At 48.2% G+C, this 14,946-nt stretch overlaps 6 protein-coding genes across 6 annotated transcripts; all 6 read left to right on the top strand.

Annotated features, from left to right (window-relative positions):
- Nucleotides 1-1,762: 1,762 nt before the first annotated feature.
- sho1 (osmosensor SHO1) lies at nucleotides 1,763-2,750 on the top strand (the record flags this gene model as incomplete). The annotated part of the gene is made up of 3 exons (XM_056716235.1): nucleotides 1,763-1,831; nucleotides 1,885-2,040; nucleotides 2,100-2,750. 3 exons carry the CDS (start codon nucleotides 1,763-1,765, stop codon nucleotides 2,748-2,750), a joined length of 876 nt encoding a protein of 291 aa, XP_056563857.1.
- A 1,183-nt stretch (nucleotides 2,751-3,933) lies between these two features.
- Nucleotides 3,934-4,808, top strand: N7489_010487 (aminoglycoside phosphotransferase family protein; the record flags this gene model as incomplete). Its single annotated transcript, XM_056716236.1, has 2 exons — nucleotides 3,934-4,258; nucleotides 4,288-4,808. The coding sequence occupies 2 exons, from the start codon at nucleotides 3,934-3,936 to the stop codon at nucleotides 4,806-4,808; spliced, it is 846 nt and encodes a 281-aa protein (XP_056563858.1).
- A 2,268-nt stretch (nucleotides 4,809-7,076) lies between these two features.
- N7489_010488 (uncharacterized protein) lies at nucleotides 7,077-7,517 on the top strand (the record flags this gene model as incomplete). The annotated part of the gene is made up of 1 exon (XM_056716237.1): nucleotides 7,077-7,517. One exon carries the CDS (start codon nucleotides 7,077-7,079, stop codon nucleotides 7,515-7,517), a length of 441 nt encoding a protein of 146 aa, XP_056563859.1.
- Nucleotides 7,518-8,076: 559 nt separating this feature from the next.
- Nucleotides 8,077-10,515, top strand: N7489_010489 (response regulator; the record flags this gene model as incomplete). Its single annotated transcript, XM_056716238.1, has 3 exons — nucleotides 8,077-9,346; nucleotides 9,400-10,055; nucleotides 10,120-10,515. 3 exons carry the CDS (start codon nucleotides 8,077-8,079, stop codon nucleotides 10,513-10,515), a joined length of 2,322 nt encoding a protein of 773 aa, XP_056563860.1.
- A 1,045-nt stretch (nucleotides 10,516-11,560) lies between these two features.
- Nucleotides 11,561-12,834, top strand: N7489_010490 (uncharacterized protein; the record flags this gene model as incomplete). The annotated part of the gene is made up of 2 exons (XM_056716239.1): nucleotides 11,561-11,727; nucleotides 12,294-12,834. 2 exons carry the CDS (start codon nucleotides 11,561-11,563, stop codon nucleotides 12,832-12,834), a joined length of 708 nt encoding a protein of 235 aa, XP_056563861.1.
- Nucleotides 12,835-13,850: 1,016 nt separating this feature from the next.
- N7489_010491 (putative NlpC/P60-like cell-wall peptidase) lies at nucleotides 13,851-14,597 on the top strand (the record flags this gene model as incomplete). The annotated part of the gene is made up of 1 exon (XM_056716240.1): nucleotides 13,851-14,597. The coding sequence occupies one exon, from the start codon at nucleotides 13,851-13,853 to the stop codon at nucleotides 14,595-14,597; it is 747 nt and encodes a 248-aa protein (XP_056563862.1).
- Nucleotides 14,598-14,946: the final 349 nt, after the last annotated feature.

The following is a 14,946-nucleotide window of genomic DNA, read 5'->3' on the forward strand; positions in this document are numbered from 1 at the left end:
ACAAAGCTATGTCCCAGGCTAGGCCCCTCCTGTAACAATTAGGTGTTTGTAGTACATTCCTCTCGACGTCATTTCATCCGGATGGATTCCTTGGGACGTTCAAAGTCAATTGGAATGCGCTAACCTGCCCCAGTTTCTTCCCCCGCAAACTGTGCTCGATTGTAGAAAGCGGTATATTGACTACTAACTTGTCAGGATTAGGATGGAGCTCTCTAGGAATGATATCCAATGGTAGTGCGTCAGCTAACATGAATAGGCCACTAGTGTTAGAGTACTAAGTATACTTGTGCCAAGCTCACCACCACCTACCCTATTGTCGGAGGTGGTGGTGGGCTTGGCACCATTACACGCAGAAATCGTACATGTACATATCCGGTAAACAGCAAGTTGTTCATAGAGCTATAAACAGCCCGGCAAACTGTATGACTCAGCCCTCCTAGTTTCCAACCAAGGTCGTCTCTATGTGCCCTGTACATCAGAGATGTCTAAGCGCGGCGCCGAGATAGTTAATTCTGTCCCTGCAATCTTCACATACTTGTTTTCAGTTCTTTTTAAGGAGTTCGAAGGTATCTGGCTAACGCTAGGCGAATCGTTACATAACTAGGTTGTGTACTATCGAAGCTACCTAGGTACCGGCCACTAGGGCTTCGTAACCCGCAAGACCTCCGTATCAAGGCGACGACACACTTAGGTTAGCATACCTATTATATGTCCTACAATATAGCCTTATCCAAGGCTGGGGAGTTTTTGGTGTTTTTTCCCTTTTCTTTTTTTTTTTTTTTGGCTTCAAACCCACCAAACCAAAAAAAAAAAAAAAAGAAAGGAAAGTTGAGCCCAACCCGATTTGAACGGATGACCTTGAGGTCTGGAATCTCACGCGCTACCTGGATGATTATTAGTAATTGAATTGGACACCTTTGAAGTGGTGGTAACATACCGCTGCGCCATAGGCCCGAATTGATGGTGTTTTTGCCGATTTAAGGTCTCAAGAACATCGTCTCTCATAATATGGCCTATGGAATGCTACCTCAGGTACCTATTTCAGACACAAAGCGGAGGTGACTAACCGGATATTTATAGATTTCCAGATCGAGTTCATTTTCATTGTTTATGTTTAGAGAATGAGGAAAAGTAAATAGACTAATGTAAACTGTTAGAATCATTCTCCAATTATTTATTCTATTCTCAAACCGATCAAGTCCAAGCAATTTCCATTGAAATTTCCTTAATTTCCAAAGAGAATCGAGACCGTCGATTTCCAGGGGGCCCGGACTCCACTGCGTATCTGCCACTTTTCCTCCTTTTTATCTTTCCCTCTCTCTCTCCTCCTCTCTTTCAAACTGTCAATCTTATCCACTCTTTTATTCTTTTCTTTTTATTGATTGATTCTGTCTCTTGTTTCTTTTTCCAGCCTGGTGCTGTCTTTTTCTCTCTGCAAGGAGATTCTTTTCTTTTGACTCCCAACCTCTTACCATCCCCACGGATTGTCTCTGAACCCACTTCGGTTTTAGGTACTTTAATCCTATTATCTTTCTATGTCTTTCTTTTATATCGCTCTATTTCATTGCCACATGCAGTCACACCTGTCGTTCCCACACTAACTAACCGCAGTCACTCCTTCCCGTCCGCCTCGTTCAGGACCCGGCAATCAACAACTCTTATATACAAGCGCATCGCTCATCGCCCATCGCCATTCCCTCTTTTTCTTCGATTATTTCATACCAATTCCATTCCACAGCCTAACCCAATCCGCAAATCCAACATGGCGAAATTCCGGCCTAGCAACATCCTAGGCGATCCATTCGCGCTCATGACCATCTCGATTTCGATTGTTCGTTCGACTTACTCCTCCATGACTCGACATAGACTAACATACCATTCTAGCTGGCATGGCTCATTGCTTTCATCTCATCTATCATCGCCGACGTGCAAACCCAATACCCCAACTACTCATGGTGGGCCATCTCATACATGTTTTGTGTCATTGTGGGCCTCGTCACGACCTTTGGCACTGACACGGGCCACGTTTATGGCGTCGCAGTATGATGGCTCCTCAATGCAGAAACATTACAAGACTCTAGTACTGACAATGTCTCCAGATCGTTGGTTACCTTGCCTGTGGCCTTGTCCTAACATCCACGAGCGCAAACAACCTGATCTACGGAAAACAAGCCTCCATGCAAGCCGCAGGTGCAGGCTTCATTCTCCTTTCCATGATCATCATCCTTTGGATCTTCTACTTCGGCTCCACACCCCAGGCCACCCACCGCGGCTTCATCGACTCGTTCGCCCTGAACAAGGAACAGCCGGGCGATCCCTCCTACCGCGGCAGCCGCCCCATGTCCAGCACATTCGGCGCCCGCCCAGATACCGTGGCAACCAACAACACCCCGCAGATGTACACCTCCGCCCAACTAGGCGGCTTCGAGACCTCGTCCCCCGTCTCCGGATACCCCGGTGGCGCGCCCGGCGCCGAACGAGCATCCTCTGCGCCTCGCTTCGGTACCCCCAATCCCTCGACTCCGGGTAACGGCGAGCAAGAAGTAGGCGAAGTGCCCCAGCCAACAGAATACCCTTACCGGGCCAAGGCGATCTACTCATATGACGCCAACCCGGAAGACGCCAATGAAATCAGCTTCGCCAAACACGAGATCTTGGAAGTATCCGATGTGAGCGGCCGATGGTGGCAGGCTCGGAAGCAAAATGGAGATACTGGCATTGCGCCCTCGAACTATCTGATCCTTCTGTGATCTCTGGTCCGTATGCATGATGTCTCTTCTTTTTGTCCGAGTTCCTTGTCATTTGTTCTGTCGCAAAATCTGTTTTCCCTTCCCCTTGATACCCTTCGGATCCAACCTCGATGTGTGTGTGTGTGTGCTTTTTTGGTTCCTTTTAACGTGATGTCTTGATGGCCTCCTTCTGTTCTGTGTTGCATGTCCTTTCTCTTCTTGGTACTTTTATTTTTGTGATTTGGGGTTTTGGGTTTTTGCTCTAGCGGGTGGTTATCCTGTGTCTTTCCTTTATGCTCCTTCATGGCTGAGGTGCTATTCTCCATGATCATGTTGGAATAGGGTTTATAATTGGGGTCTGTTGATCCCGATGAAACACTTGTTTTCTACTCCGTACATGAAAGAAAAATAAACATGTGAGGTGGTGTCTATATGCTAGGATAGCGATGTCTTGACTGTAGACAGTGCAATTCACCGTGTTGTGCGTTTACCCGTGGACTACGTGTGCGTCTACGTAATTTGTCGAATCCACCTGGACACTCGGGCGTGGGGCCTCCAAAGTTCTAGAACACCCAGCTGATTTCGAGCACACAATATGTTTTATTATATATGTTGTAGACTACCTAGGTACGTACCCTACTGAATCATAAGATTTACTACTAGGTAGGATACGAACCTTAATTCTACTACTAATAGTAGATAAAGATCTTCGAAGAGAAGCAAAAAGCTACTTTTATAAGTATTATAAGCGCGTACTACTTAAAACCTATAGTGAGCTTTACAAAGCAGTGCTAAGCCCTAGTAAGTGATGCCTTGGGTGGCTACTAGATATAGAAAGTAAAGAACGAAATGATAGGACGGGGAGAGAGTAATTCCGGCTGATATACCCCCCTAGGAGCTACCTTATAGGTTCTCCAGAAGTAAAACTTCTTTATACGATTTGCTTATCTACTAAGTGCTTAATATCGACTAAGCCGAGCGATATAATAAAAGCCTTATAAGCTTACGATATAAGTAGTTTGTTAAACAGGAGGACTGATATGAAACTGATACTATAAGGGACCTGTGACACCAATTGAATGGCGGTCGGTCTCGAAAATATGCAGTGCTGAGCAAGGGCCTCCCCTCTTTGAAAATTTCCCTTTATTCTCCTTTCAATCCTCAGTTAAAATCCATCTCTTGCAACAAATCGACCCTATCCGCAATGGGTGAACCACTCGACAATGGTTGTATCGCATGCGGGTGGACACTTGACAAAGAAAAACGGTGCCATTATACTAGCCACCTCAAACTCTTCTACGGCGCATCTATGCGGGGCGTCTGGTCCATCGGCTCAGATGTGATTTTGAAAGATCGGCCCGACGAGGGTCCAAAATCAAAAGTTGAAGTCAAAACATTAAACCATCTGGCGACTTATACCGACGTCCCCGTCCCAAAGGTTCTACGAGACTGGGTCGATCGCGATGGGCGATACTTTATTTTGAACGAACGTATTAGTGCCAAACGCTCGAGGAGGCATGGCCTTCTTTGTCAGAACCCCAAAAGATAGATATCGCAGATCAAGTCGTCAAAGTGCGAAAACAACTTCGATCCGTCACGTCAGCCTCTATTCAGTGTGTCGATCAAAGTCCATGCTATCCGGGCTTACTGTTTTTCGATCTTGAACCCCACGGACCGTTTCACTCTGACCAAGAGCTCTGGGATGCCCTGGCCCTTAACCTTCGCCATCTTCCTCAACAAGTTTTGGAGAACTTGAAGAAGCGCCTGCCAGAGTGCGGACCCTATGTGCTCACTCATTGTGATCTCAATTTGGGAAATATCATGGTCCGAAACGGAAAGGTTGTTGGTATACTCGACTGGGAATACGCTGCCTTTTTTCCTATTTGGTATGAGTATGTTTCGGCCTCTTTTGGATTTACAGACATGGATGTCGAATGGAAAAAGTTGCTCCGGGAGCGCTTCAGCGTATATGGCGAGGCGCACGAAAATGCTAAGGCATTTTGGACGGATATGTGTAATCTAAGACAGTACCCGAATCTGGATGAGAAAGGTCAGGAAACCTTAGAGAGACTGTCTTAGACTATGTTGAACTAGTGGAACCACTGTAGTGTGATAGTTAGAATTAGGGTAGTTATAATCGCTTAGGATTATAGGATCCATACTTTATTACCTAGAAGGTCTCTAGTCCGGATATAATTTCTAGAACCGATAGCTTAAGGGTGCTAACTAGTAATAATACAGTGGTATACACTCGCACCACAGAGATATCGGGTGAGATATTAGTTCCATGTCCGGGACCTGGTCGAGCTTATCCGGATTTCTAAATCACTGTTGGACTGTAGGTTGGTATACAGTTGTACACCACCGGGCGAGTGCGGCGAGTCGCTTTTAACCTCCTCTTGTACGATATGGAAGGGCCCCGAGAGCCGAGTCGCAGAATAAGAATCGGTGCCAACTTGCTGGGGGTCAGTAATCAGAAATCAAGCAGGGTTGCATAGGTCCTATCACGTACATATAGACCAGTATATGTATCTGGTAATCATTGGGACCCAGATTGTCACTGCGATAATTTGACCGAAAGTCCAGTCTGTCGGGGCATAATACGATCTCTGGGAGAATTGCAGTATGTCGGGGAGAACGAACGTGATATTGACGCCAAGAAGGTACATCTCCGCTAGCACCGTCCATAACCTTGAGAGAATCCGGACAGTTCTGAACTCTCGGGCTTTCTTTAGTAGTATGTTGGACACGGGAGTAAGCTGGAAAGAAACAATGGTAAGAAATAATTTTTTGGAGAGCCAGCACTCCGCAAATAGCAAGACATCCACTGGACCAAAGTGAAGGAACGAAGGGAGACATAGATATAGGGCCTGTTGCGCAGTAGACGATGGGTGGAGGGTTGTGTCCACATTTATCTAAACGATCGAGGTCGGAAATCTGATCGATCCCAGTGGTATTCGGCTGCTCCCACGTCTGGCTAAATAACGTAACTGTTGAAATGACAATACTGGCCACGGACCAAAACAGGATGTATGTCGAGTCAAGACGAGACCTGTGCAAGATCCATAGGCCAAAGGCCACTCTTACGATAAACTTTGATGACATCCCCGTGGCCTCTGCAAAAATCATTGTCTTGATGACCAAAGATCTGGAAGCAATGAGAGAGCGTGTGGACAGAACGGAACGCCTCTGATGGATCCAGACATGCTGCTGTCGTATTGGTAGCCCCTTTGTCATTGCCGGGCTTGAGATAGCATCAAGTGAGGAGAAAATGAAAGGCAAGGTTTGATCCCGAATGATGTTTGCCCTGGTTTCAGCCGCATTGTGGGGTGGTGGGTCAAAAGTGTGAATAGCTTCAAGGGATCCCGAAGTAGAAGAAGAAAAAAAATGGCCCCAAGGATCTTCACAACAGCTAGGCTAGGGACAGTTTCCTCATCGGCTAGGACGCGCCTCGCTCAGGACGTTGAGGCATCAGGGAGCCCCCTTTTCAAGGTGGGGTTGGTGTACTCCCTGTCGTCAGCCCGTGACTCACAGTTCTTCAACCCGACCTAGCTGTGATTCGAACACGCAACCTAACATTACCCTGCCCGGGGCACTTCCCATCTGAGCTATGGGGGTTGGGGGTTGCTATGTCTGGACTTAAAGTTCCCTTTATGCTCACTTTCCTTATCGTTCCTTCCTTATATAGAACTCTAGGGACGCTCTTACCTTGATATACCTAGGTAGTCCCTTCCTTCCTCATACATAACTCCAGGGAGGCTCTTACCTTGTGGCAGACCCTTCCTTCCTATTTCAGAATGAGTGGTGCCTTCCAAGAGGTCCACGGGTGTCATATCTTAGGTACCTTTCTTCGTCCTCATCTCCAACACCCTCTTCTTGCAGAGCACCACGGATGGGATTTACGTTTCAGTTAACAGTTAGTCAGTGTATTGATATTCCAAGGTTCCGTCGCTAGTCATGATACAACTAGTTTGTCTTGGCCTTGGGGAGAAGTAATCGAAGTATAAGATGAGAAGATCAAGGATTCTGAAATATCCAAGCCAGCCCTGGGTTCGTCTGTCTGCGCTTTCAAGGGAATAGCAAGGCACTCCAGGGCATAGATTAGAAAATGATGTCGAATGCGTCTTGATCAAACTCTGGATACACGGCAGTAATCTATCAAAGTATGCATATGGCAAGAGCATCGACGCCTGTCTTCTATGCAGATGGTAAACATCTCCCACCTTTGAATGGATCACCACCTAATAATATTGGTCGAATAGGTCAAGCCCAGATCGGTGATCTGTCACTGTCAAAGCGCAGCAAACAAGTTCGCAGTTTTTTGTAGGCCTTGACCTCCGAGTCCTCATGACGGATGTCCCAATTGCTCACCCCAATACCAATACCACAACCACAACCACCACTGAGTCTGACATACTATTCATGACAGCCGGCGTGGCCTCTGACACCAATTTGCTGGGATTGAGCGATACTGGCTTAATGGCTTGTCCAGCCATATTTACCATTCCGAGAGGACAGGGAAGTAACAACACAGTTGCCACGAACACAAGCGTACCGGCACCACAAACCAATGTGTGGACTTTGTATGGGAAATATGTTGTGTGCAACCAGGACAACGTCAACTTCTACGCCCAACCGACAGGACAAGATGGATGGTATATCTTGTTAGGGTGTGCAACCGCAGATGCAGCTCTTCGGAATGTTCCAGTGACCCTAAGAACCCACTGGCCCTGTCTCTGGCTAAGCACTGGTGTTCTGGGCGTGCCATCTAGGTCGTTTTGTGTGTAGTGGCTATACTGTTATCGGCATTTATGTTCAGCTATTTATGTTGAATATGAATCAGATGGTTTTCATGTTGGTTTAACTATGCTCAGTTCACGCAAGCCCTGGAGGTTCTGCGAATGAAACTGCTATATCCAAGCTTAAGGCTCCTATGCATACTGCTATGTATATATGTAGAGCTGAAATGCACCTCGCCTAACAGAAAAGAACCCCGCAATCTAGATGCCTAATGATCTTGTGATATATGTATTCTCCTGTATCGTCTTGTGTTTGTCTACCCCAAATGCCCAAATAACCCCCCAGTCCTTTGTAGGTTAGTCCAGCATTAGCCTTAAAAGGCCATAGCTTTTTTCCTTGGCCGGAAGATCAGCAACTAACCCAGCTGACTCCCAAGTCCCAGTTTCCCCTCTCAACTTCTTTGACCTTTGACCTCTTTGCCTTTTGAAGCTATATAGACGGAAAAGTACGAAAAAGTCGAAAAGTACGAAAACTCCGAAATTTTCCTTATCCGGGAGAATAACGACAACCTGTGTTTCTCCCACTTGTCAGAAATGAAGACCCAACGATGCCAGAACGGATATCACGTCTGAAGGCGAAGTTACTTGGACGATTATCTCCAAAAGCGGATGCGGATCCGAGTGCCCACTTCAACCAGAAAACCCCCTCGCGCCCTCTTGACTCCAACAGATCCGACAGCATCGCATCTTCAAATTTGGACATCGGTTCTTCTCGCGACCGCCAAGTCAAGGAACCCCTATCAGGGACAAACCAGGAACTGAATTCTTCCGTGTCTACGCCTTCGGAACAACCTCATCACACAGGGACTCGCAATTGTACGCCGTCGACCGAGCCGTATAATTCCTCCTTGCCGACTCCTATCTCGGCCGATCCTCCGTCTCCCCTCGAAACCCCTCCGTTATCGACTCCTCCGCATTCCGATACCACCTCCTTCCAGTCCACCCACTTGAAAGCTCAAACTCCAATCCTACCAGAGACTCCATTGACTCCAGCCTTGGATACTGTTGTCGAGTGGCCTACGAATGATCGCCGACCTTCTACCTCCTACTTTCCTCCATCAAGCAAGCGCCCGAGCCTTGCGATCCGTCGTCAATCTCTTCTTCCAGCGACACAGCAACACTTGATTAGCGGGCTACTGGACGCGAGTCTTTTCTCTTCAGGTGACCAGGGTAGTGGTTTCACTCCCCTTGTTCCTCACGAGATGGTCACACGTCGGGTTTGGGTCAAACGGCCCGGTGGATCGGCCACCTTGGTGCCGTGCAGAGACGATGCGGTGGTGGATGAGCTACGCGACCAAGTCATTATGAAATACGGAAACTCACTAGGGAGAAGCTTTGACTCGCCCGACATCGCTATCCGGGTTTCGCCACGAGAGGGTACGAATCGACCAGGTCACACTGAGCGCCTTTTGAGCCCGGAGGAAGCCCTGTCATCTATTCTCGATGCATACTATCCTGGGGGACAAAAAATCGAGGAAGCATTGGTGATCGATGCACCGTCACGGCGCACCCCAAAGCCATCGCCGCGCCATTCGATCTACCAGCACCATTCGGAACCCGGCGAGCATGGCGATTACTTCCCTCTCATGCCGCCAGTCAATGCGAATGCGGGCACACCCTCTGCACACTCGGGGTCTGCATCAGCAGCGGCTACTGCGCCGTCGATTTCCATTCTCAACACTGGTGTTGCTCCTCCTCTACTGCCATCTCCAGGAAGCCGTAGGGCACGGCATCAGCAACGACCTCCGTTGACACGACACAAAACAAATTCTCCCACTATTCTTCATAACCAGAACACGCAAACTCCTGGCATAACAGGTACGTTTTCAGACAACTTTGCTTTTGCTCCACATGGCCACTGACATCCATAGAAACCGGCGCTACTCCTCATTCCCAACCTATCCCGCCTCCCTCCGCTCCCGCAGTGCCTACACCCCCGCCGTCAGCACCGCCGGCAGAATCTCCGCAGGTGAAATCACACACTCCCCCGGCAACTGCATCACCACGCGTGGTCCGAAAATCAAAAGCAGCCACTTCACCTGGTGCTATGTTTGGTGGGTTGATTGACGGCACCGTTCCGCCAATCAATGTCCTCATCGTGGAGGATAACATTATCAACCAGAAGCTTTTGGAGGCCTTCATGAAAAGGTTGAAAGTGCGCTGGAAATGTGCAATGAACGGCGAAGAGGCAGTGCGGAAATGGCGACAGGGTGGATTTCATTTGGTCTTGATGGACATCCAGCTGCCCGTGATGAACGGTTTGGAAGCCACCAAGGAGATCCGGCGCCTGGAGCGCTTAAATGGTATTGGTGTCTTCCCCAAGACAGCCTCTGGACGCTTTAGCGCGTCCAGTACATCTCCTGCGGACAGAAGACCCGGCCTTCACCGTACGGTCAGTGAAGAGGACACTTTGTCCGATCTTTCACTGTTCCGGAGTCCAGTCATTATCGTCGCATTGACAGCTAGCAGTCTGCAAAGTGACAGACATGAAGCATTAGCTGCTGGATGCAACGATTTCCTGACCAAGGTAAGTCGGATCCCTACTGCGACCATTTGCATCTCAAAAAGGTATACTAACATTTCTCGAATAGCCCGTCGGATTCCCTTGGCTTGAGCAGAAAGTGACAGAATGGGGCTGCATGCAAGCCCTAATTGACTTTGAAGGCTGGCGCAAATGGCGCGGCTTCTTGGACTCTCCTCGCCCCGCCTCGCCAGTTGACACATCAGCCAGCCCGATGCAAGGTGGCTACCGCAAAGAACCACCACAGGTGGATCCCCCATCGCCCTCGACCTCCCGCCCTGCTAATAAATCTGATCACCACGAAGCCAAGCCACACCTGCCAGATGTTGCGCAAATAATGCGGGAGGATTCATGGGGTAGCGGCAGTCCCGACAGCCTAGACTCGCTCTCGAGTCCGCAGTTGCCAACACCTGGAGATACCGTGCCAAGCAGTAGTGCGACGGCCGCGCCTCCGGGTGGAAAATGAGGACGGATTTGTGTTTGGATGGGTTACCATGCCTTGGTCCCTATACGCTTCCATCAATCCTTTTCCGACTTGTTTGATTCGACTTCTGTCTCTCTCATTGAATACCCCGTATAGCAACGTGTCTTTTCCGATCTCATCCTTTCATCTTCTTGTCATGGTAGCATGCACTTTCACTTGAGGTTCTCAAACCTAATGCAGCTCGTGAATCTTATTTTGGCCGTATGGATCTGTCTTGTTATTTTCTGCTACGTACGCACGTCTTTTCCTTCTGTGGCTGGTTTCTTTTGTCTCGTCCACTATTTTCACTCTTGCATACGGCTGTCATGCAATGGGTATTCTCATATACATGACCGAGATGTCCCGTGCCTATACTCTTCAATGTATAGCTTTCTTTGTTCGTTCCGATTATCGGATGGGGGGCTTGGTGGTATTCCTTGCACTTATTTCACTAATTCCTTTGAGCGGTGATTCGTATACATACATTTAGCCATAGTATTCAAAGTATTAGCTTCGACCTTGTACACAATCCGTATCCCTTTCCAGAATCTCCGACATCCAAGGTAACACAACATCTCTTAAAGCAACGAACTCGTCCAATGGCCGTCAATCAGATACGAAGTCGATAGGAAGGTCTGCACAATGTGATCATACCACCAATCACGAGGAAGCAGCATGACCCCAAGTACGAGGAGCAACCCAGAGAAGCTTTTAGAATAGCAAATAATATCAAGTCCGGGCTTTTATGTACTTATGCAAATCTAGTTCCGGGCTTTGCTTACTGAGTATTGTCCTGCATGTGATGTTCCTATTGTCTTTGATTCCTTAAATACCTTAATCTTGCCCCCGATCCTCTACGTCCATATATTCTCCATACGCGGACCTACACCCTACGCCTTATAAACATCCTACACACAAGTCTGTCTTCTATCATTATCTCCCGCGCAATATACCATTTACCAAAGGACCTCCTCTCACACCCTACAAACTACAAATTACAAACCAGATACCCCGCATCTCACGATTCACCCCCTCACTCAGCTCGACCATGCAGTCATCAAAGACACCATCAGCTCCAGCCTCCCCTATTACTACCTCATGGATTCGGAGTGCCATCGCCTCAATCGGCTCCCTTTTCAACCCTTCCTCCAAGGAAGACGAGTCTGAATCCGACGCGATCTCCGGATGGGTTGGGGCGAGAAGGCGACGCTGTCGGTCTGTCGGGGAGGCTCGTTGAGAGTCGACTATCTGGTTGTTTGGTTAGTCCTTAAGCATGAGAAGGATTGAAACGGGGTAGGAATGGATGGAGGCTGGTGGAATGGCGGGACTGTTGGGCATATACCTCTTGCTTTTTCTTTTAAGGCGCTGTGCATTTGCTTTTGATATCTCGGGGTTTCTAGTCCTTATATTTTCGGGGTTCTTTGTTTCTAAGGGTTTGCAGGACTGGTTAGGAATGAATGATATATGATATCCATACAGTATTCAATGATTTAGAATTATGAATATGGGGGTGATTTGACGACGCCATTCTACTTGCACATTATCAAGATTGATAACTGCTGGTGTTATTTATGTCCATAGAGACTTCAGGAGCATTTAGTTCGCACACTATCTCAGCCTAAACCATGCGTACGGCAGTGTATAGCCACCAGTGCGCCATATCGTATTTCGCTAGTAGAACATTTCATAAAACTAGTATTCATTTTATTAACTATGCCAATCCTGTCCAGGGCTTTGTGGGGCCTGATACTGCTGAGTGATGCTGCGCTACACAACGGGAGATTCCGCCAGCGGAAATTGCTCATTGATACGGCGTATGCTAACTGCACTTGTGACTGTTACGACGACTGGGATGAAGGAAGTTACTTCGCGAGAAGGGCCGGGGGGGGGGGGGAGGATGTCGACGATGTCGAACACTTGGCGAGTATTGCCGACGTGTTGGACGAGATGAGGCTATTTTACCTCGAGGCAGCTTGTGCACATGTGGCGAGAGCCAGAAAAGCAAGCACTTCAATGGATGTACGCAGACATGGTGACTGGTGGAGCAGGAACAAAGACGAAATTGAAGAGGATGAATATGAGATGGAGGAGCGAGAGGCTAGGAAGGGTTTGACCACTGACCTTGAAACGCGTCTGAGGGATGTTGGGGGAGGCTTGCTTCTTGACAAGGCCATACAATTAAAGGTGCAATCTTTAGGGAAGCAGCTGAGGCGGATCAAGAGCTTTGCGGGCTTTGATGAAGCAAAGGCGAAGCCTCCGACTTGTTGGAGGAACTACAGTCAGTCACGCCCTTGGGAGCTTTTGCCTGGTCTTCCAGGTTGATTATGATCTGCTTGTAATTACCTCTACTGATCAAGTTCTAAGACTATATATATCCTATTTTGGCTACCTTCAATACATGTACACATCGCGTTGCGACAACTTCACGATCTGACAAGATCAAAATATAGCCAGCGTAATATGCTAAACAGCAATCAGTTTCGTATTTCTACAAGAAAGAGATATTCAGCTGAGAAGGGAATGCTTGGGAGTCAGACTAGTACTTAACGAGTACGAAGTACTTAAAAGGGAATGAAAGTTGAAGGACGAGCTCTTGGTATCTCATAGAATATCTATTCCGAGACAATTCATTTCTATTAAATTGTTCCTAACTCGTTCGTTGATACTAAAAAGCAACCTCATGTTTTCTTCTCTCGCAATTTGCATCCTTTAAAGGTATAGTCCTGCCGATCGTTGATGCAACTCGTATGGGCCGAGGCTAAAGTGAAGAAACGAGCCTTTTTTAGCATCTTCGGAAAATAATTGTTACATCGTGTTCGTCTCATTCATCGAAGTGGCTTGTCGATCTCGTCCTGCCAAGTAATCTCGTGTTTTCTTTCGACCTCGTGTTTGGTTAGGCCCTGCCGATCGCCCTTGCGGCTTGTATACGAGGCCGATGTGAAGAAACGGGACTATTTTTGGCAACATATCCGGACCTTTAGGGCTTCATATCGTATTCGCCCCGGACGTTTCATCTGCAATGGCATTTTAGTAGCCCTAAGGTAGGATTGATTTTCGGCATCTTCCTCGTATTATGAGAAGATGAGACTAACTTACGAGCTCTCTGCGGACGAGAGGATCCAAGTCCTGCTTCTAGCACTAATTTTAGACAAATTCTTCTCGACTACTCCGTATCGTGATAGTACTCGATCCCACCCTAATCAGCACCGGGCAAAGATCGGCACAGCAGTCAATGTATAAGTATCCAAGTCCGACCTGACGAACAACATTCTCGACACAACAATCCAGCCCTTCAAACACATTGCCTTCTCTCCTGCCAACTCGCTCTATTTGCCAACATGCAGCTCACCAACTTGGCTCTGACCCTAGCCGCGGCATTCTCTATTGCCAACGCATACCCCATCACCAGCGATCAACTCAACTGCCGCTCCGGCCCCTCAACAAGCGACTCAGTCGTCAAAACATACAAAAGCGGCGCCGACGTGAAGGTCTCCTGCCAGACCTACGGCGAATCCATCAACGGCAACACCATCTGGGACAAGACATCCGACAACTGCTACGTCGCTGACTACTACGTGAAGACCGGCTCGGACAGCATGGTCACCGAGTCCTGCGACGGCGGCAGCTCCGGCGACGGCAGCTCCTCCTACCAGGGCAAGATCAGCCGCAAGGAGATTCTCTCCCGCGGTCAGTACTGGGTCTCCCGCCACGTCCCATACTCCATGAGCGACTACTACCCGGACCCTCAGGGCCGCAAGTACCGCACCGACTGCTCCGGCTTCGTTAGCATGGCTCTGCACGCCGCTTCGCCGGGTGCTAGCACCGTCAGTCTCCCCGACATTGCTAAGTCCATCTCTTGGGACGATATCAAGCCTGGTGACTTTGTTGGAACTCTCGGTGCTGGTACTGGCGGTGCTGCTGGTCACGTCACTCTGTTCAAGTCGTGGGCCGATAGTTCTAAGAAGGAATACAATACCCTTGAGTGCCGTGGCACTTACGGCTGTGTTGCGTACAAGCGTCCTGTTGGCTGGAAGGTTGGCAGTTACACGGCCAAGCCCTACCGCTACATCCATGTTACCGACTAAATTGATGTTTGCGGGATTTCGGGGTAGAATAGGGATAGGACCGATTCTTTGTACATGTATATATAGTACTCATGATGGCCGCAGTTGAGCAGGCGGAGGGATAGGAATGAAGAATAGCTTCAGATGAATTCCTGGGGTCAGATAGGCAGAAATCGAAGGCAAGAAGAATTTTGATTACTCGTCCAAGTATATCATTTCCCTGAGAATGTAACCCGAGTCCAGAAATAGCACAAAGAAAGTGCCATGACCAAGTGTTTGAGAGGCGAGAAACAAGCATCCGAGAAGCGCGCGGTAAATGTGCTTCGACAGAACCAGCCTTTCTCGACGAGCTGACAACATTTATTCGAGA

This window comes from Penicillium chrysogenum, assembly GCF_028827035.1.
Source record: "Penicillium chrysogenum strain IBT 35668 chromosome Unknown utg000005l_segment0_segment0, whole genome shotgun sequence".
Lineage (NCBI taxonomy): Eukaryota > Fungi > Ascomycota > Eurotiomycetes > Eurotiales > Aspergillaceae > Penicillium > Penicillium chrysogenum.